Source organism: Pelecanus crispus, chromosome 2 (genome assembly GCF_030463565.1).
Source record: "Pelecanus crispus isolate bPelCri1 chromosome 2, bPelCri1.pri, whole genome shotgun sequence".
Lineage (NCBI taxonomy): Eukaryota > Metazoa > Chordata > Aves > Pelecaniformes > Pelecanidae > Pelecanus > Pelecanus crispus.
This window is the reverse complement of record NC_134644.1, coordinates 139,218,105-139,240,330: the sequence shown is the minus strand read 5'-3', so window position 1 is coordinate 139,240,330 and position 22,226 is coordinate 139,218,105. Positions and strand designations below refer to the sequence as shown.

Below are 22,226 nucleotides of genomic sequence, written 5' to 3'. Positions count from 1 at the left end.
TTGGTTTGTAGGTATAATTAGGATAGTCTTATCTTTTTAAATTAAATGTTAGCTAATAGCATGTTCTTTAGCTACTTTTAATTAAAAAGAGCAATAATATTTGTGTGCTACTTCCTTGTTCTACAATGGGATCCATCTGGGTCTGTGTTAGGTGTCATAAAAGAAAATTAAATAGCAATAATAATATAGGACTATAACGTATCACTGCTGTTTTGGAAGAAATCTCCATTGCACTAAAGGGTAATATTTCTTAAATATCATAACACAGCATTTAAAAAAAATAGTATTTAAACCTGCAACAGAACAAATACTAAGACAAGTATGTTACTACACCTGCAGATGTCACGCAGTGTATGATTACTGAACAAGAAACCATCACACGATGCAAACAGTTTTGTCTCTGCCTGCCAGTCACCTAACCTTTCTTCATTAAGGAAACCGATGGAGTAGCCACGAAGGGTTTGGCTCACATAACACCTGATCTGTTTTAGAATATGAAAGCATTTCAGCTGGAGTTTAAACTGAGTACCACTAAGTAATAAAGACGTATTGGACGAGAGACAAATACTCACTTATACTGATGGCTTTCTTAATAGCATTTAGCAGTCAACTGCTTTTACACAAGCTCTTGCAAAAGCACTGAACAAACGCATTGAAATGAGTTGCAGGTTGAGGGGGACACTGGTGGAGTCAGACCATTTTAAAACTAGAAAACATGTGAAGCTGTGAGATGGTATGGCTGCAACAATAGCAGAGAGAAATGACACTCAATTCTTCTTGCTCCTTGGTTCAAATGCAATAGAGTCCATCTGGCCATTTGCACCAGACTACCAAAATGCTTTCCTGATAAGCAAGACACACCTATCATCTCGTTTGGTGGGTTGCCTTCTGACTGCTCCCAAGAAGAAGAGAAGGTTGGTGTTTGGAGGGCAATGGGAAGAGATCCAAAGATCAACAAAGATAAGAACACACAGTTATCTTCTTTTTCAGGAGAGTCTTCTGAAAAACGATTACAGATCAGATGTTCATGTAGCAGGTGAGTAATAACATTACTGAAAATCTCAGTAGAGACCTGTTGGTTCTTGGATAAAAATTAAGATGGGGTAGGACTGGAATTAAATCTTTTGCTACTGGCATTTTTACCTCATTAAGTGTGAACATGGACTATTTTATATATGCTTTATTATATCTCTTGTTTATATAGTATATTAAAACATGCCTTGTTTACTTACAGTTTTCTGCCTTTCTTCCCCCTTTGCTGCATTTGTGTTTCTTGCTTGGTCTGTGCTGGCTACTTTGAGAAAAACATATTTCTTGCATTTTTTTGCTTTTAAAATATTTTTTTGCATGATCAAAATGTTAAACTTTATTCTCTATCCAAATGATTCAAAAATTATTTGAATAAAAAAAACCCCAGTCAGGTAGGCCCTGGACAGTTTTACCAGGTTGACTGTATTTGCAATAGGGCTTGAAAAAGACAACTGGACTGTGGTTTAGAGATGAGGTTGAAGTAGTTAATTAAATAATTGAAGGTAAACCTTGTTTCAAAGAGACCTAAGGAAACAGAAGCTCAGTCTACATGCTGGGGAAGAGACCTACTTTCAAAAGAACTAGCTGTTTTTCAAGGAATAAAAATATGTTGCCCAGTGTTACCTGTCAGGAAAAGACTCCAGAAACCAACTGTCATTTTGATTTATGTATGTTATAGGCAAAAATACAATTTTCTGTACACAGTTTTGGTTACGTAATATTGTGCTAAAAAGCTCTTCAAGTCAGTTGCTCTAGTGTTAGATCAGATATCACCTCTCTAACATCACTAATGTTTGAATTTTGAGACCAATTTTGAAGTGAGGACACAGTGCATTGGATTGCTGCATTAGCACAGAGGCTCCTATGTTCTATACAATGAAGCATTAAAAGGCCTTTTGTGTTTTCATTTAAAAAAGTGTATTTTATATAAATTCTGTAGTGCAATAACTTCCCACACCATGTTACATTCTTTACGTTATGTGCTTCACCTGTAAACAGCTTTCCTGTACGAACTTCCTTAGCAGTTTGTGCGATATATTATTCCCCCCGACCCTAGATTTGGATTATTGTGACTGTTTACTCAAAAATGGTTCTGATTACTCTGTGAACATCTTTTAAATGTGTACATTTGGTTTCATCACTGAAAAGGAATTAAAACTTTGATTCAGAATTCTGCAGTTAGTATAAAATATAAAAAATAGACTGATTGCAAAGCTATCTCCCTGAACAATCTTCATTTTCCAGTGATACGGAGAGTCAGACCCCTTTCAGGTGCACAGGGGAGTAACTTCATCTTAAGACTCCTTAAGTTTTTTTGAAATTCCACAACTGTTGGAGACTGACTCCAGAACTCAAAAACAACCCTCCCCTTTCTGTGGTGAATGGCTAATAAGTCTGAAATGGCTTCAAAGTTTTAGAAAAACAGAAAAATATACTTGGGTAATTTTGCATAATTTGCTACATAGCAATTCATGATGAATGAAGTGATCCTGGACTGCACTTCTTCCACACACTGTACTGGAATGAAAGCTAGGTCCAGTCCTGCAACTGCTCAAGTAAATGTTTTGATCAGGAATTTTACATGACCTAGGTATTCAGGAGTGGATCCCATGTATGCAGTCAAGACTGGAAAAACCGAATGTCTAAACCTGTGCTTCTGGAAATAATATTCAGCATAGTCAAAAGTATGTAATGAAACTATACCAAAAGCACTTCTAAAGCTTGATCCTTTTGCTTCCAAGATTTCAAAAAAATACATCTGTTAATAAAGAGAATTGCATTTCCTTTGCTTGTACAATTTCAAAATAAATGTGCTTCTCTGAAAACATTTAAAATATGGCAGTCAATAAGGGCCTGGTCTTCTCATCTGATTTATATAGTTAAAGCTCCTGTTGATTTTAATCAAGAAAGAGAGACTCTTGCCATCCTCATTTATATTTCAGTCAGTCCCTTTTTCTGTCAGACTCCCATTGGTTTCAGAGGAAATTCATCTGCACAAGGATTGAGGCTGTGATTTCACTGTTATTGAATAGGGCAGAATCAGGTTTGCATAAAGTTTAACTTAAGGAATCGAATCTCTGCTCCTGCCATACGTTCCCCTACGGCTGGACTTGTCCCTTTCCACCAAGTGGCACAGATCTGAGGGGGCTTTTCCAAAGCATAAGGGTCACCTGGGAGAAAAAGCACATGGTAGGAACACAACACAGACCTCAGTCTTGCCAGAACAACATCATTCTCTTGAATGGGATTTTTCTGTGGATCCAGAGCATGGGATCGGATCCCATTTGGACTTAATTTGGTCTTCATTAGTTCACTAGGATGTAAAGGCAGATCAAACAGGTCCATGTGATTTCATAAAACTGCACATAGAAAGTACAGACCAACACTTTAGGCATATAAAAATTGACTGGCATTTAGTTTTAGTCACTGAAAATATCTAGGCAGAAAAAAATAAAAATAAATATAGAAGATTAATGACTATAAAATACTCAAGAGCTAAGTTTTGGAACAGTGAGACATGACATGATTGAAAAATGTTAAGCAGAATGCCATATACATAGGTAAAACTGAATGCAGCAACAAGTTGCAATGAATTGCATCTAAGGACAAAAAGATTTATTTTTATTTTGAGAATTAATGACCAGACATTGTTCAGAAAAAATAACATTATATTCCCAGTTTCTCAAATGACTGAAGAGACACCTCAGTGTTATCTTCTTATGGAAATTGGAGAACTTTTGAAATACAGAAAACTTCTTTTTAAGCTGAAGGATTGTGCTGTGCTCATTGTTTGGCTAAACCACTAGAATCCGTATTTTGGGGCTTTCCAAACTTGTCTCTTTTCCATAGGCCAGGCTTGAGTGAGGTCTGTGGCATCAGCCCCACCATTTCAAGCAGAGGGCAATGTTGCAACAAAAACGCTTGCTCTTTTACATTAAATGCGTTAGGTGCCTGACTTTTAAGTGACAGAAAATGACACATAAGTAAAAATCAACCTAGGTCCACGTTGGCTGGCCTAAAGTGCTTTTTAAGGCTTCCATTCTTGCTGTCTCAGTGTCTTTGCAATGCTTGCTGTTACACTGCTAACCTGGAAGAAGCATTCGCTCCTTTCTGCGCACAGGGAAGTGAGAGGACTGATCTCTGGCAACAAGCCCGTGGAGCAGTGGGGAACTGATGCTTGAATTTCTAAACACTTCTTTAGACTTTTAACTGCTGGACCCTCTGTCTATTAGCTGTGAGGCTGGACTGTTGTAAGGGAGTATCCAACATCAGCAGCAAATCAGAGGACAGCAAAAGAATACCTGTGTTCTGTTTTCCTAAAAAAAAAAAAAAAAAAACCATTTTGTAGGATGGGCCTGTGTAGTGGCATGCTTTTGCTTATGATTAGGATTAATTAATTGACTAAACTATTTATGATTTAGGGAATTAAAGCTATCTATAGGTTTTTTGTATATTACAGCATAGGAAGCTATTGGTGCTGGATAAAAAATTAATAACTTTTTTCAGACAGTGGTTAGATGGGTACTTTGTAATGAAGGCTTTGGTTCAGCATCTTTCTTTTACAAAGCTGGAGAATATCAGAGAAACCAAAGATTCTTTGGCAGGATTGACATTTCCCTTTATTGAAGTATAGGGGAAAGACTATACTCCGCTTTTGGAACAGCCACAGGCGTATGGGTAGAGGCAAAGTTGGTGATCGGGTGATATCTTCTGTCAGTCCAAATGAGTGAACTGAAAAACACAGACAAGCTTCAGGCATGGAAGACCTGGGGCAAGTGACATGAACTTGAAGCCTGTTTATTCCAGCTATATGATTTGTGATAATAAAAGGTACTACTTCCCCCTACAAAGCTTGTCTCTTATGTTCTTACACCATAACAGCCTCAACAACACTGCCATTATTGAAGTATGGGCACTGCATGTAAAGAAAAGGGAAAGAGAGCTCAAAGGTCATGTAGAAGCAAATATTGTTAGATCAATGGAAAAAAAGAATGTAGGTAATATTTTTCTTAATACCAAGTTAAAAGAAGTATTCTAAGAGATTGAAAACTTTTGGATATGTCTATATAGCCATTTGGCACTATTTATTGCCACAGAAATAACTCTTTTTTTATTTTAAAACGGAAATTTTTTTTCTTAGTTATGAAATGTTGGCAGTTTTCTATAAAAATATCAAATGCTTCAAGTTCTGGTCATTAAATCTTTGCTTTTCCTCATAGGATCATTAATTAAACTGACAAATGCAATAACTAAAGTTATGCAACTAAAAAAAATTCATGATTTACAGCACAGATAAACTAAAACACTGTAGTCCTTAACTAACAGATGAGCTTTATAACAGAAAGCAAGATACGTGAGATGCTTTAAGTAGAAGTTGCAATTTTGCAACATAAGTCTGTACAAAACCTCCAGGCAGCACGCTGTGAAGGAAGTACCTGTGTTCCAGGAAATGCTTTTTCCATAAATCCTTGTTAACAGTAGCTTTTCCCCCAGCCCCAAACTATTTACAAATATATGCATTTTGCAAGCTCAAAGCACCTTGTTTCACATCTTTATGAATGCATGCATTGACATTTCATCCTTTCATGTGCAAATTCTAAAATTCATTGTAACCAAGAAAACAAAAAAAGTAAAAAGAGTTCAAAATCTGTCTACAATCATAAGTGAAAGGATCAAAAATGTCAGATGTTGCAGAACACTGGCTCCTAACAGAGCTCTCTTTATTTTATTTACTGTTCTTGAGTCATTTTTTTCCCCATTTTTTTCAGTTTGTTACAAAAAGCAGTCTTTTTTTTTTTTTTTAAATTAAACAGTATTTAAACTAAACAACTCTTCATGCCATGCAAAAATAACATTTTATGCACTTTTTTTTGAGGCTTTCCATGTTTTAGTTCATAGGCATTACTAACTGTGTTTAAGAAAAGGTATTTTTATTGCTTTTATAACTAGTCACATGCTAGTTTCACGTGTGGGACAGTAACCAGTTTCTCCTGGACTTGAATGAATTTCTGGGGCAAATAAATGGTTTTCCATTTTGTGACCTTCTTGGTTACTGTCTTTCTTTACCTCACCCACAGCATGGTAAATGTCTTGGGTACAGTTGTGGCTCATGCTTTTGGGTGAAGAGCTGACCTGTGGCTCCTCTGTTAAATGGTTGCCATCACTGTGTTTATCCCCGCAGCAATGTGTCTTGTTATCCTGTTGCTCTTCATGTTTTATACCATGTGACTCCATAAACTCTTCTTCTTCTCCAGTGTCTATTTCAGTAAAGCTCCTCCTCTCTTTTGAAGGGAAAGTGAAAATCTTTTGTTTGGGAAAGAGAGGGGATGATTTTTTAACGGGTCCCTGACAAAGTGCTGATGCGTCAGCACCAAGTAAAGGTCGTTCACCTTGGGGTGAATTTTCTTCGAGGAGAATGGTGCTGATGTGCTGAGGGGTGGCCTGTGTGAAGTCTGCTCCTGCCGTTACTGGCAGCGGCCTTGCAGTGCTCGGTGGAGTTTGTGGAGCACCACCTCTATTGTCTTTAAAATTAACTTTAAGGGATCTGGATTTTAATGGGTTGCTACCTTTCAGGGAACTTTTGGGGCTTTCCGTGGCAGTGTCTAAATGCAAATGACCACGCAAAACAGTTTGGGATCCACTGCCATCACTGATAACAGCTCTGTCGATTGGATTGTAGTCAAAGGTGACATCAGTTGGAGAAAACATTCTGTCTTTTGTGAACGGTATAAACTGAGAACTCCTTACTCTTTGGTTGTCTTCCAGGTTAACAGCATCAGCTGGAAATCTCATTTGCAAGTGAGAGCCAGGAAACAGAGAAAGGGGAGACCTCTCCGTTTCCGTGAAGTCGGTCGCACAACTGGCAAAACTGTCGATACTGGATGTGCTTCTCATGTCTGTTATGATGTCTGTAGGTCCACTTGGCAACGGATCTCTCTGACCTGTAACTTCTTCCATTTCTATTTCTTCTTCATACACAGGTGGCTTTGCTGACTGGTCTTGGTAACCAGCATTAAGAATAGGCTGAGACTGAGTTTTAGTAATTTCATTATACAACATCTCCAGTTTTTGGGCACTGAGGTGCTGTGGGCTGGAGGATGCTGCGGCATTGTTTAATTGCTCGTGGGAGTCTTGTTGACTAACTTCTTGGTATTTGTTCTCATAAGACTTGTTTGAGCTTGTTTCGGACATTGTTCTTCTGGCCCATTTCCACCGGCTTGGGGACAGGTGGTTGTCCTCAGGTGTCTCCTTTGGGTTGGCTGCTTCTCCAGGCTTACCTGAATCTACTGCTACATCTATCATTTCCATACTGCGAGCAAAGGCATCTTTCAGGTTCATGGAGACAATACTGCCATTTCTTTTAGCTCGTTCAAGTGCTTCTCTCCTCTTAATTGCCTTCTCCTGTCTTTTCTGCTCCTTATAAAACTCTGAGAAATTGTTCACAATAATTGGTATGGGCAGGGCTATGACCAGCACTCCAGCGATACAGCAAAGTCCTCCAACTATTTTACCTAATAACGTCTTAGGATAAATGTCACCGTATCCTACAGTAGTCATAGTGATTGTTGCCCACCAGAATGATGCGGGGATACTGGTAAATTTTGTAGCATCCTCATCCTTTTCAGCAAAGAATACAAGACTCGAAAATATCATTATTCCCATGGCTAAAAATAATATCAACAAGCCCAATTCATTGTAACTCCTCCTGAGCGTAAAACCTAAAGACTGAAGGCCTGTTGAATGTCTGGCGAGCTTAAGAATCCTTAGGATCCTCATAATGCGAAATATCTGAACCACACGTCTGACATTTTGGAACTGCAGGACACTTTTATTAGACTCCGTGAGGAAGATGGTGACATAGTATGGCAAGATAGCCAGTAAGTCAATGACATTTAATGGGCCTTTGAAGAACTTCCACTTATTTGGTGAGGACAGAAAACGCAAAAGGTACTCCATGGTAAACCAAGCAATACACACAGCTTCAACATGTGCTAGCTGAGGGTTGTCATTTGGCTGCCCGAATTCATCTATTTCTTGAAGCTCTGGCAGTGTGTTAAGAGACAAAGCAATAGTGGACAGTACGATGAACAGAATGGACACAATGGCCAAAATCTGTAAAACAAAATAAACAATGTTTTGGTTAGACTGATACAAGTGTATTTGTCAGGGCTTGCTTAAATCCTTTCAAATGTGCATGTGTCAAATAAACTCAGAATGGTAGAAGCTGCTTTGGCTGCTGCATTCATTGTTTTGGTTTAATGTTGTGATTTTTGCACCGAGAGAAAACATTAGAATCATCTTAGACACTGTCAAAACCTGATGGTTTTACTGCCTGCAGTAAGCAAATTCATTTCAGAAAGCAAGCCATGACTGGTCTCACCATTTTTAAATTACAATGGGAGGTGATATTTATTATTGCAAGTTACCAAGTGAAGGATATAAAGTTCTGCTAATGTGCAGAACATTATTAATTTTCTACATTAAGTGCAATTATGTAAAACTTTACACAGTGTGGAGAAGTAATTGCTAAATACCACGTGTAAGCTGTCAATTTAGTACTACATAGTGCACACCTTCCTAGCCATGTGTAAATTTATGAGCCAAAAGTCAAAGTTAAGAAAAATAAACAAGAAGCATTGTTCAGGAGACTAGTCCTGCCAAACTGTCATGTCTAGACAAACTTCAGGTGCTACAAGAACTGAAGGTATTTGCCCTGAATTAGGTTGAGAGCAAGACGTTGAAAAGTAAACAGTAGTATGAAGGTGAACCCAGTTTCTCATTGTGATTAAAATGTGTAAGTAGATGAATGCTTCCTAGAAATAATGTTTCAATTTCTGTCTCAGGAGATAGGTTTTCTGAAATATTTTGTCATTCATTTTGATAAAGTTCAGGCACCTCCATACCTCACAGCCTTCCATTTTGCCTGGAATAGCTGGTCATTCTCATTTACAGAACCAATATTATGAGAAAAGAAATGAATATATCAAAGAACCTAATGGTTTTACTACAAAATGTAGTTATTTATACTGAAAGGAATACGGGCAGCTTTAAGATAGTGTGCGAAGTGTTGAAGTGATGCAAAAATCGTTACAACACTTTATTTGGAAAAAATACATTGTTTTGGTTAGAAGTCTTAAGTAAATCCAGTTTTCTATTAGAAATACTAAAATAAATTGTTTTCTGTCTTAAAGCTCAGTTTAAGCTCGTTCATAAAAGCATTTGCTCTCATTTCTCAGAGTGCTGTTAAATCCATTTGGTGATGTCTGGTGTACTTCCAAGGACACACTAAGTCTGACAAAATTGCTGTAACACCCAAGAAGAGGGAAAAGCAGCTAAGCAGAATGCAGGTGTGATGAGTATATGGGGAGAGATTGGTCACAGTGGTGGTAACAGCTCCAGAGATGAAAAGGCCACCTCACTGTAACTTTGAGAAAAATAGCAGTAAGCCTGTTTCAGCTAGGGGTTACTAAGCACAATTTCAGCTCTTTAAGCACAACCTGAAATTGCTCATGGTGTGAGGGTCCGTATTTGGCATCATCTTGTACTTATGTGCTATCTTTGGCCTTCTTCAGCTAATAATAGTACAGAACAGGTAGCACCTCTCATATTTTGAAGTATTCCAACCAGATTTGTATCTATCCCTACCAGCGCTGCTTCTGCCTTTTTTTTTTTTTCTTTCAGCCATATTTGTTGGAGGAATAAGATCCATTTATTTCTCCTGCCAAGTAGGTTGTGAACCACCTGTCTTCATCCTTCATACAGCCCATTCAGAAAACATACGCCGGTTAATCTATCTGATTTAGAAGGGCTATACCTCCCTTCAAAACAACAGCAAAAGAAGCCAATCTTAGCAAAGAATCAAGGCAATAACACTGCATACCTAGGCAGGACTGAATAATGAAATTGGTGAGGTTCTGTAGCTAGGACAGGGTCAAAGAAAAGGCAATGCTATTGGAGAGCAATAACTACCTTTCAAACTGTGCAAGTTGCCTGTATCAGATTTCACTGTGAAAAAGTTTGAAGCTTAAATAAAGTATACTAGGTTCTCCACTTCACTGAAATTACTGTGAAATAGCTAATGCATGCTCGAGTTCTCCACCAGACTCAGTAACATAATTATACTTGAGAATTCAAAGAACAAATAAACATGGGACAGATCTGAATTACTGAGCTTGCAGTTTCTGTCAAACTCATTGTTTCCTCGTTGGGGCCGGTATCACAATGTAAATAACAGCATAGGAAAAAGTTGTACAATACAAGGACGCAATTACGTGACATGCGTTGTTCTTAAAAAAATAAAATCATGAGAATGTATCTGCCTGATTGTCATCAAACTGGTTTTAATTAGGAAACTCTGGCGTTTCAGTCTGCCATAGGGAATTTATTTTATGCCTAAATGTTCACCAGCATACAAAAGATCCTTGAAAAGAGGTGAGTCAATATATAGCACCCCTTCTTACACTGTGTGACAATGCTATAACTCCATGCATTTTATAGGTCTTGAATACAAAACTTTCCTGTTCAGAGTTGCCTCCCAGGGTGTTTTCCTGACAACAACCATCTATCTGTTTGTTCCAGCCATTCATTCACATGCTGGTAACACACAAGCCTAAACTCTGCCAGCTATTTTAATAAAATCTACAGAACTGCAGGCCTGGGATTTTTAGTGTTTTATACATATCATCTATAAGCATGAGTCTGTTCCTGGTGAAAAAAATTTACAGCAAAAGAAACTATTTTGCTTTCTTCTAATGTAAGAATCTCAAGCTTTTGTTTGTTTGGGACTTTGTTGTGTAATTAAAGTTGTGCATCATTCCACACACAGTATGTTTTAATTATTGCAATTGATTAGATTTTACAACTCATTAGGCAAAGAATGGCAGGGGATCACTAGGAAGAACACTAGCAACTACGAGAAAAAGAAGAAGGAAAAAAAAGGGACTCCCTATTCTGAGTCCACATAAAAAACACTTTGCAGATAGTGTTACGCTGGTAAATCCTCATAGACCAGATATAGCTTATATTAACGGAGACACTGAGTTTATAAGAAAGGCCTGTTGCAATCTGCTTGTCTATCTATGCTGTGCTGATACAGAAGAGTAAATAAAACCTCTGCTCACTGAATCTTTACCAGCAAAACTTCCTGTGCTCTGGGCATGTTTCTGGAACTGTATTCTGGACTGAAATGCCTGGAAAATTTTGCGTACTCCAGGTAATCAGTCTATGACCACAGCTTAGCTATATAATTCTTGGCATACTATATTTAATCTGCATTTCAGAATATAAACAATATTCTGTTTAAATGAGAGATTCTGGCAGTTTATGTAATTCAGCTATCGTTCTACAAAAACACATAAAAATCCAACTCTTATTAAACTTCAAAAATATTTCCTTATAAATTGCAAAATGCTTCTAAAAGAATGGACATATTTAAATTCCTTTCTTACGGGCTGGATATGAGACATTTGAACGTGCTGCTGGTGCAATGAATAGTAAAACATTCCTTGATTTACCGATGCATTCTTAACAGGCTACTCCAGATACTGTTCTTTCTGATTTTTGTGGGGGCAAGAACTGGTAGCAATCTGAAAATGCAGTGGTTTCCCAGTATTAAATTGCCAGTAAAAACTGGCTTTTTTTTTCCAGTGCATTCATCTCACTACTCATTATTGCCAGCACTGTGAGGATTTCTGTATAGAATGAACATACAAACTGAGGTAGAAAAGAAAGATGTAATGGAACAGGCTTCAAATTGGTCCTTGCAGTTCTGCAACAACTGATCCTGACCTGACTGACATGCCAGTGTTATTGCTATATAAAGCAGAGAAAAAGTATATATTAGGTTCACACTAAAGTATAGCTGCTCAGGGAAAGTTCAGTTGAGCCATATCTAAAAGCCAGTGCAGTATATTTGATTAAAATAGGTTTCAATAGGTAAAACTGTGTTAGCAATGTTGTTTCCTTCATTTTTGTTCTAGGGTGGGTTCTAGGGTAGGATCTAGACCATTTAAATAACAGACAGCAATACAGTCTCATTACTTGTCAAACCTCTAGCCTCCATAGGCACTGAAATTTATCAGACTGTTACATATTATTATCTTTCTGCATTCAAAGGTATGATATTATCTTCAAATAAAGTGCTCTGGCAGTATCTTTAGCTCTGGCTTTAAAAAAAACTCAGAAAAAATAGTCATCGTTCAGCTTTTGAAAGACTTCTGATAACAGTTTCTGGAGAACTGTATCAAGTTTCTTGGGCACTTAGCTCATATATTCTCAGAAGCATCTGCTCTTGGGAAAGAGGTGTCTAGATCTAGATTTGGGCAGATAGATAGCTGAAGTTGGTCTAGGTTCTTCAGAGAAACCTGAGAGTTACCAAGTGCTGTAGCCAGCAGGCCGTGCTGTATCTTGCATAAACGTGTCCTTAGCCTGTAGCACAGAGCTCCCAGCTTGCACCCAGACAATCCACCAACTCACAGCCACACTGGCAGAAGCAGAAAGTCAGATCATGGAGGTTTTCATTTCTCTGAGGGAGTAAGCCCATGAAAGTGGAAGACATATTTGTAGGCTTGATGGGAAGTTTATGGAAATCAGTTTAAATCAGCAGCATCCTGTAGTGTCAACAGTCTTCAGATTGTGATATTGAGTTTGTAACTGAATGGAACAAAAACTTTTGCTCAGTAGGAGCACAGTCTTGAACATCAGCCTAAATCCGTGTGTCTCCTGTTCTTGACACCTGGGACCGTCCAAACAACATGCTCATTGGAGCAGCAAAGACAACACTACAAATTGAGCTGCCTTACAACTGTAAGCATTATCTCATGAGGAATTTCAAGAATAGTCAGGACATTAGTCTGTAGATAGTTAGGGGAAGGGGCCATTAAACTTCCCTTTGGCAATGCAAAGGAGAAGCACATTCTTACGTTTGTACAAACTGGGTAAGTACAAGGATATTTTACCACCTAATAATAGCACTTATCACTACAGCATCATGTCACTGTCTTCAGCAGCTGCCACCGCTGTTCCTTGCTAGACACTGCAGAACAAGGTCATGAGACAGCATCTCTGTCTCTGGTCTCTTCATGGTCTCCCTTCATTGTGTCCCTGCGACTTCCCAGCTACAAGCATCACCTCTTGCTTCTGGTTGATGATACTACATTGTGCTGCTCTGCAGAGAGGACTGTATTCAGCTCACACCTGCCTGCTGGCAATTCTGCACTCAAAATGTGTACCTGTGTGTCACAGCTCACATCATGAATAGTCTGGCAGACTTAGAAGTCTGTTACTTTGAATCCGAAGTTTCAACAGGCCACACTGAAAAAGTTCAGAGGCAAGACATTTTGCTACTGATAACAGGGTATGGCCCTTACTGGCTAGTGCTCTTTATTAACATAAGGTCCTTGTCCAGGAGACATGAAAAAGGAGACAAATAGGGACAAACCCTACTTGGTTTTGGTCCAAACTGGAATGCCACAGAGTTATGGCAAGCCTTAAGCATGCCAATTCTAGCCAATCTTAATAGTTCTGAAACACTGAAAATTATGTAAGAATAGATGTATTGTATATGTTTGCAAATACTCCCTGTCTTAAGTCATGGAATAATTCATTGCCAGTTACTAAAACTAGATATAGGTACCAATTGAAAATTATCCTAAAACTATTACTGAGAAATAAATAAGACATCAACCTCCAGTTGGGTCAGGTACTCTGACCTCAGCCTCCGCTTTGTCATTATTAAAGCTGAGTCAGTACTTGCAAGAATGAAGACAGAATTTCATGATATAGTAAGAAAGAAGTTTATATGATTCTGCCATAAAGTCTCAAAACAGACATCCTTTGTAGTTATCCTACAGGGCATGCAAACCATCATTACAAGTGGAAAATTGCCACTGTTTATGCACATCTACCCTTTCAGAGTACACCTTTCATCTCTTTTTACCTCTCTAGAATAACCTCTGATTGCAGAGTCCTGGCACAGGTCTAACAGTTCCACATAGAATACAGTGTTTAATTTTTGAAAAATAAGATGGAGGAGAGGGTAATAATTTAACAGAATAACATAAATTTAGTTCAGCTTACAGCTCTATCACAGTTGCCCTTTCAGGAACACTTCTGATAATGGCTCTGACAGCATGTGTAATCACTGAACAGCTTCTCTCTGCTGCTTTTGATCTCCTTCCTTGATGACATTATTTAGAATTCTGACCTTTCATTTCCACTTTTTCCTAGATCATTATTATTAATATTTTTAAGGACTCAATTTGAATGTTCTTCGTTGATCTTTCAGGGATATTCATTAAGCCTGACATTAACCTCCATATATGAAGGTTAAGCTCTTAGTGTCGTACTTATCTGGTGCCTAAGTGATGCACAGTTTTTTCTTTTTGTCTCTTTGTACTGGGATGACTGTCACCTTAAAAGCTTAGTCTAGAAATGCTAGTTTAGGAGGTTTTCACTAAAGATTTTATGACTAGCTCCACAGACACTCCCTATCATATCTTTATATATGAGAAGTGGCTACTAGTTCATCAGTAGATGAGCAGCCGTTGCTGTGTCTGCAGTTCAGCTTGACACCCAAGTTCCCATTAAGCTAGTGAACTCAAGTACTTCTAGACGTTTATTCATGGTTCCATGAAGTTCCGTGGTGACTCTACCTAAGTAGTCATTTCTTAAGTGGCATATGTCCAGGGATGTGCTGTACTATCAAGATCACCCAGACTGGGAGCCAACGTGTGTAGTAGTGAAGCTGAGGGCAGGCAGTCGAAGGGACTGCCTTTGCTTCTGTAACGCGGTGTCCTTCAGGTCTGTGTCTGAGGAGGCTCAAGGGAGGTAGTAGTTTGCTGCATACCAATTCCAGTATGCATGGGAGACTAATGATGATAACATCAGCATGATCATAATGATGGTAAGTCTAGTGTGAGGGGTAATAACAGGTAGTTAAAGCTGAGATTTTACCACTAGGTCACTCGAAGTTCTTCAAGCACAGCTATTTCTAAGCAAGGTATTTTGAAACTGGCTCTGGTAGGTTTACCTGACCTGAGAAACTACTACTGTCTTGGCATGTCCTTCACTTCAGAAGTTCAGTCATCAAGCCTTTCTGTGTAGCTGATATCCTTCCTCCTTGAGAGCCCTGCGTGAACTCCATTTTTTTCACAAAGCCGTTCCGTATCTATCCCTCTTCTACTTTGTGCTGACCTTCCCATTCCAGAGAGTAATATTTGCCTTAGAATACCTAGACTCTCAGAGGGAATAAATCTGCTTAAGAAAGGATCCTGTGTTCTTTGAGAGCAGCCTGGTATACTTCTGGTTTAAATTAATAGTAATAAAACACATCTCTCCTGCATTCTGTTACAGGTAAATTACTGGGTTTTGTATTTATGCTATTAGAATAACAGTAATAGAATACATCCCTCCTGCACTCTGTGGTGGGCAAACTGAATTTACTTAATGACTTGATTATTGCTTTAGGGAAGGATGACCTTGGGGTTTGCACCACCTAGAATTTCAGCATCAGGATTTAGTAAAATGTGGGTTTGAGCAGATTATGGCTGAATGTGGAGATGGCTTGGTATAAGGCAATCTTCCAGTGGATAATAGGGGAAAATGAGAACCCGGGGAATGTGGACTGAATCTCCATGAATCTGAACACAGGGGCCATTAAGGTCTATTAGAACAGTGGTGGCACATTAGCTACATAGTAGAAAATTAAGTACAAAATGTCTAAAATTTGCAGGGTGTATTTACTAAATATTGTGACCAAAAACTGGTGGCAGAGATCTTGGAGACCAGAGAAACTGCACTAGGTACAAGTAATAGGCAATGGATTGCAAGTGGGACTATTAGCTGGGTCTTCAGCACAGCCCTGAGGAAACCTGCTGTAAATAATTATGAGCAAAAGTAGAGGATAATACTGGGGGGATCTGTTAGACTGGCAAAGATGGAGACCTTAAGTAGTCACAGATGAAGGCAGTCTTCATAATTTGGGAAGAGGCACGTGTATCCAGTTCAGCATCAGTGGAGAGAACCCTGAATACTATTTATTTAGCACAAAGCTAATGAGCATTACTTTAGGCTTGTTACCAGATTAAAATCCATATCAAGTCAGTTCTATTATTTTTTTTGTTGAACAGCAAAAGGCTATCTCAGCTGGAAACATGAAATCAATTATTTCATGATAAATAGGAAACTGCCCACTAGGACTTAATGTAGGAGAAATGGCAGATCCGGAGTAAGTAAGTGGGAATTGCTGTATTTTTTTCACTAGGAATTGGATAAGCCCATGAATTTGTCTGTCATATTATTGACAGAAGTGGAGCTGGTACCTGGAAATTATAGTGTAACTGGTTTAATCAGTTAAATCATTTAATGTAATGTAGGCTACAGTGAAAATAAAATGTATATCTAGCTAAAGCTTTCTTTGCTCTATTAGAATGGGAGAGATTTAACTCCCCATTACAGATGTAATTTGTAACACAAAAAAACCTAACTTCCAGAGTAATGTTAAAGGTTTTATTTATAAAATAGTTTTGTGTCTGCAGAGCTTTTTGAGCTCCCTAAATAGTGTTTTTAGATGAAACAATTTGCCTATGTGTGTAAGAAAAGTTAGATAAATTTATCAAAAATGAATGAGATGTCTTTATTAAAGTCCCTGCCTGTCCTCAATAAGAAACTTTCTAAACCTTTTGATGATCACAGCTGGAATGTTTCTTATGTTTAGGTTATGTTTCGTATTAGCGGTCTAATTTTTGGTCAGTGGTGAAAGCTGATTATTATTACTTAGGCGGATGTACTAGAATCTTCAAACTTTCCATCTAAGTCATGACAAAAGAGCTTGCAGTTTCCAACTCTTTTGCATGGCAGACCATAATCAAGGTCTGTTCTGTGCTCCTTGCATGCACAAAACATTGGCTTCATTACCAGGAATTTCATTTAAAAAAAAACCAAAACCAAACAAAACCAAAACAAAACCAAGTAACCCCGCCTCCGAACGCAAACAAGGAGGTTGCGTCCAGCAAGCGGCGGGGCTGCCGGTGGGACGCTTCAAAAAAAAACCAAAAAAAAACCCCCAAAACAAAACCAAACAACCCCGCCCCCGAACGCAAACAACAAGGTTGTGTCCAGCAAGCGGCGGGGCTGCCGGTGGGACGCAAAGGAGGCGGGGCTGGGGGGGGGGCGATAGGACCCAGCGGGGCGGGGCGGGCGCGGGAGCTGTCCCCCGCCCCGGTGCTGAATGCGGGCCCGGCGCCGCGCTGCCCGGGTGCAGCCACGGTCCCTGCGGGAGCCTTTGTCCTGTCCCCTTCAAAACGTGAAGGTATGGGACGTGTACAACTTATAAACACAATACTGGCAAAATAAAGATAATGCTGGCACAATATTTGTTTCTCAGACAAAATACCGTTGAAGTAGGCTGGGAAATGTCGCCATTAAAAAAGTTACTGAAAACACCTGGCGAAACATGGTGGAGCTAAGCAAGCAGGGGGAATGAAAAATCACCGGCCAATTGTTGAGTTCTGAGAAGTTCTAATATAGGCTGTTGAATGGATGTAATGGGGAGAATCAACACACCTGACGTACAGATTTATTCTGACGCTAGACACTTTGATATTAATATTCAACTTAAAACAGAAAGCTGGATGTAACTGATTTCAAAAGGAAATGCTTTGGAAACTGGAAGTTAAGTTTCTTGGTTCTCAATGTTTGTATCTGCCATTTAGTTTCAATGGAGTTGGTTTACAGCTGAGACCTCAGGTTATTAACCAGGACTGTACACTTGAGTCTAATTTGCTGATAACCTTATTAAGATTATTGTTTAAACAATTCTCATTCTATCATCTTTTTACCATTGACTGAGGCTGTCTCTTAGTAATATAATACAGTGAGTAAGGGTGACCTCCCACCTGAAGACTGCTGTTATCTATCAAAGAGTTTTGCTACTCAGCCTTACTTGAAATTATGACAAGCACGAAATTCAGACATAATCTTTACTCACACTTTTAAAATAATTTTTCTGTCTTGGCTTCGTGTCAATTTCTATACATATTTCAGAACTGCAGCTCTATATAAAATGTCTACATCAATCTATAGGTTTATATAAAGCTTATGCCAGTATTTCCCACACTTGCGGAATCAGAGAAATTGTTAGGAAAATGAATCCAGTCTGTTGTTTCCTCTTTTGCAATACAGTCATGTGTAGTTAAAGGCCTGCATATCTTGAGTGTCATCTTTTTCACTAACTGTAAGGCAACTTTCCTTTCTTTCTCCCTTTTCCCTATAACCATTTTAGACTTCCGCTGAAAATATACACAATATGATACTTTTTCTCCTAACTACATAGGCTCACATTTATGATATCTAAAATATTAACTATAGCTTCAACAGAAATATAGGAACCTTTCATATCGTATCACATGTTTTAGGATGCTATCAAATTCTAGCAGACATTGATTTATTAGTTACACTCATTTCATGCTTCAAAGATTATGCCCATAACCATGGGGACTATGGACTTACTTAATATAAATTAAAAAAAAAAAAAGAAAAAAAAAAAAGAGAGAGATCAAGCTTAAGAAAATAGACGAACCTGTTTACTAGCCTTTAGTTTTCTGCATTTCTTGGAGGGAATTAATCCTATCCCATTGGGAGAAATTACATCTATACATTTTCCATTCACAACCTAAAGGACTTAACTCTCTGGGGTTTTCAGCTCCTTGAATTAATAAAATTTACTATAAATATATCTAAAAAATAACACTGATTTAACTTTAGAGTCAAGTCCTGAAATATAATATTTTTATTTTGTGACTATCTTGTTATAAATCATTAAACAATATTCAATTCCCCATAACTAATATTTTCTCTTTTCTGTATGTTTTATTAAGGAGATAGTTAATATACATTAATTTCTTTTACAGTAAGTTTAATTATTCTAACTACACAACAATCCTACCAAAACATACTGATAGCAGAGTCATCAAATATTATGATGATCACTTGATAATCCATTCATAACTTCCCTATGAAAGAAGGGAACTGCTTAATTGTTCAGTCTCCTACTGCTATTTTAAAGTATTTTTTCTGTGCATAGTTCACTGCATATTGCTCTTGATTAACTTTGAAATTTTAGAATCTCTTTTCTTAAATAAAACCTTAAAAGTTAAATACATTGTTAGGGAAGGTTAATTCTAGGGGATGAAAAAAATGTGCAGCAGTTTAAATAAGATTCTAGTCTTAATCCAATCAATAAAGAAAGAAAATTGATTTGGTTAGAGGTAGATGTGTTATAAAAATTTCCACCAGTTTCAGTACCATGAAGACATGTTACTGAGAAGCGGAGCTGACAACTTGAGAAACCAAAGGAGAAGAAACTAAGTAGTTAGTAAAGCCAAAATTTTCTGTAAATGGTAGTGTTCATAGGCTATGTCTACACTGCAGACTGAGGTGGAGAGGAGCCCTATTTAGACTAGTTCTAAATAAATCATCAAGGACAGCAAAGCCATTGTAGTGGTTGCAGCATGGAAATTGTGATTCTTACATAAAATATTGAAGCAGCTTAAGTATCAACATCTTCAGAAATCAGATGGAGAACTCAAGTGAGGGCTGTTTGGAGTAACACTCAGCAGAAAGCAGTCTGCTGAATCATGGAACTCAACCTCTGATTTCGCCTACCATGATCCAAAGCAGCTGGAGAGCTGATTAAATTAGTTGGGTGAGAGTTAGCCTAATACAAATCATTTGGATGATGGACCTTTTATAACATTTTTGCCTTAATCTTGTTTCTGTTTGAAATTATGTAGTTCAGGAAGAATGGGTTTTGCCACTTATAGCTAAAATGGCACTCCAGAGCATTAGGCAGTTTGGTGGAAAATAGGATCTTTTAAGAAAGGCCTAAACTAGACACAGATTCAGAGAGCCTCTGAAGGTGCAATAAATATTCATCCTGCACATTCTGACCCTATCAGATAATATAAGCAGGTAATATAATCAGATCTTATTGCTATTACTGGTAGTGAATCCAGTGATTATTAACTTCTAATCTTTCAACTTCAGCAACTCCTGACATTCCAAATATTAAGGATAAGATGGAGTCAGATTCTTTGAAAGCTGATGCAGAGGATAGCCAACCTTTATTGGAGTGCTCCTATTTTGGACTTTTTTTAACCCATAGCACCACACTGCTGGTAGAGCTACCATGAGAAGGCCGATGGGATGGATCTGGGAACAGAGCTATGTATTTTGAGTAGACTTCCTTACCCTCCTTTTCAAGGTTGTCTTTTGTGTGGTAGGAATGTTTGTTTTCTCCAGTGACTTTGAAAGCTATGCTGCTAGGAGTTTTACCTCCTGCTGTGGCTACACAGCCAAAATTTGCACAGGTAGGCATTAGATTGAGAACAGTTCTTTGGCCAGGTTGGATGCTGAGCAACAGAGTTCATGTCCAGAATTTGGGTTAGAAACTTTTCTTTATGTTAGATGTCCCTCCAGAATTACTTTTGAAACTTCATCTGTAATACTCCAGTTTCAAGCCTTTACTAAGGTGTGATGTATTCTGTAACACATCCACAGAGTACCAATGCTCTTCAAACAAATATATAAACGTCCTCACATCGTATTTAGAAAGGTTAAATTGTAATTGAATAAAGATCTGATGCACAAAATATATTATCTATTATTAAAATATTATTAAAAGTTACTGTTTATGCTGCTGTGAGCTCAGACTAACAGCATACCAGATAGCAAAACGCCTGTAAGTTATGAGAACCTTCCAATTTAGTATTTTAGACTCCACTTTTAGCATGAATAACTTGGGCAGGTGCTGAATGGGTTGTTCAAGGAATGTCTGTTTTCTCCTAAACTGTGGATTGGCCAGAAGCAGGGCTGCATATTCCCTGCTCTACAGAAAAGACTGGTTTTGGCCGGTCACATATAAATGTCTACTACGCTTCAAACACTCACTGTCTACCTGTGTCACAATACCTGGTTTTGTTCTCAGGAAATCAAATGGAAATTTGCTGCTGCCTTTAACCAGAGTGCACAAGTGGAGTTTGAATATCTTGGTAAGCTTTATTTGGAATGTGCTGATCGCCAAGGGAAGAAGACTGCCTATGTAAAGAAGAGCAGGTTTTGGCCCTCAGCAGTGGAGTGAGGAAGCAAAGGAAGTCTGACAGCCTTAGTCTAGTGTTCCACAAAAGATGTTTTGATATTTTTCCTATTTCGTATTTTAACCAGTAGATGTCTCTGTTTCATCATGCAGTTGTTGACAAGGTCACAATATTCCTGCTGTCACAACACGTATTTAGTGAAAAACCATTTGTTTCCCATGGAATCAATTTATGTGAATGTAAAAATGCCATCTTAATGCTTTTGGCATAGACTGCTGATTTTCTGACCAACCTAAGCCCCTGGAAGCTTTAGTGAGAGCTCTGGCTGCTAAGCAACTTTCAAAATCATCCTTATGGAAATGTCCTGTAGGATTTTAAAAGGACAAAACAGGAAGTGGTGAGATTCTATGGACATTAATCTAAAAAATGTAATAAATTTAGTACAGCTTGCTTTATCACATGGGAAGGCTCTCTGAAGCAGCTTACAGAACAGTATGGGTTATTCGATTTCCACACAATGCCTCAGGAAATTCCAAGTTGTGATAGATGAATTATCTTCTCTGCTTCATAATGTGTGAGATAATATTATTTCTGTATCAATAGCTATCAGGAGTAATAATGTAGATGATCTGAAACATTCACACCTAACTGAAAATATCAATGTGATGCCATTCTATTCAGACATTTGTATTTCCCTCATCATTTGCAAAACATATAGTATATACATATTTAGGTTTACTAAAATCTTGACAGAAGAGAACAGCAGTTTTAAAATTATATTCAATGATATTATTTTAAATACATATAAAATAAGATATAATTTCAGAAATTATAACTTCTTGAATTTTAGAATTGTCTAAGAACGTGATAGGTTTCTATTAATTGTTTCTTGGCTTTACCCTTGTTGTCCTAAGGCAGTAGTCCATATATTTAATATCAGGACCTAGTTTTTTGGCTCTTTTCCTGGGAATCTTTATATTTGAAATCCAGGATTAGCTCATCAGAGAGAAAAAACTCTAGACTGGATCTGCACTGAGCCCTCAGCTGCATCAGAGTTTTTTGTTTGTAGGTTGTTCCATCCTGGTCAGGTGCTCCCTTGATAGA

At 38.0% G+C, this 22,226-nt stretch overlaps 1 protein-coding gene across 1 annotated transcript in view; it reads right to left on the bottom strand.

The window, feature by feature from the left end:
- Window positions 1–5,979: 5,979 nt before the first annotated feature.
- Window positions 5,980–22,226, bottom strand: part of KCNB2 (potassium voltage-gated channel subfamily B member 2) — a 187,429-nt gene continuing 171,182 nt past the window's right edge. The window contains exon 2 of the mRNA XM_075705496.1: window positions 5,980–8,142. Within this exon, the coding sequence (XP_075561611.1) occupies window positions 5,980–8,142 (2,163 nt within the window). The remainder of the gene's footprint in view (window positions 8,143–22,226) is intronic.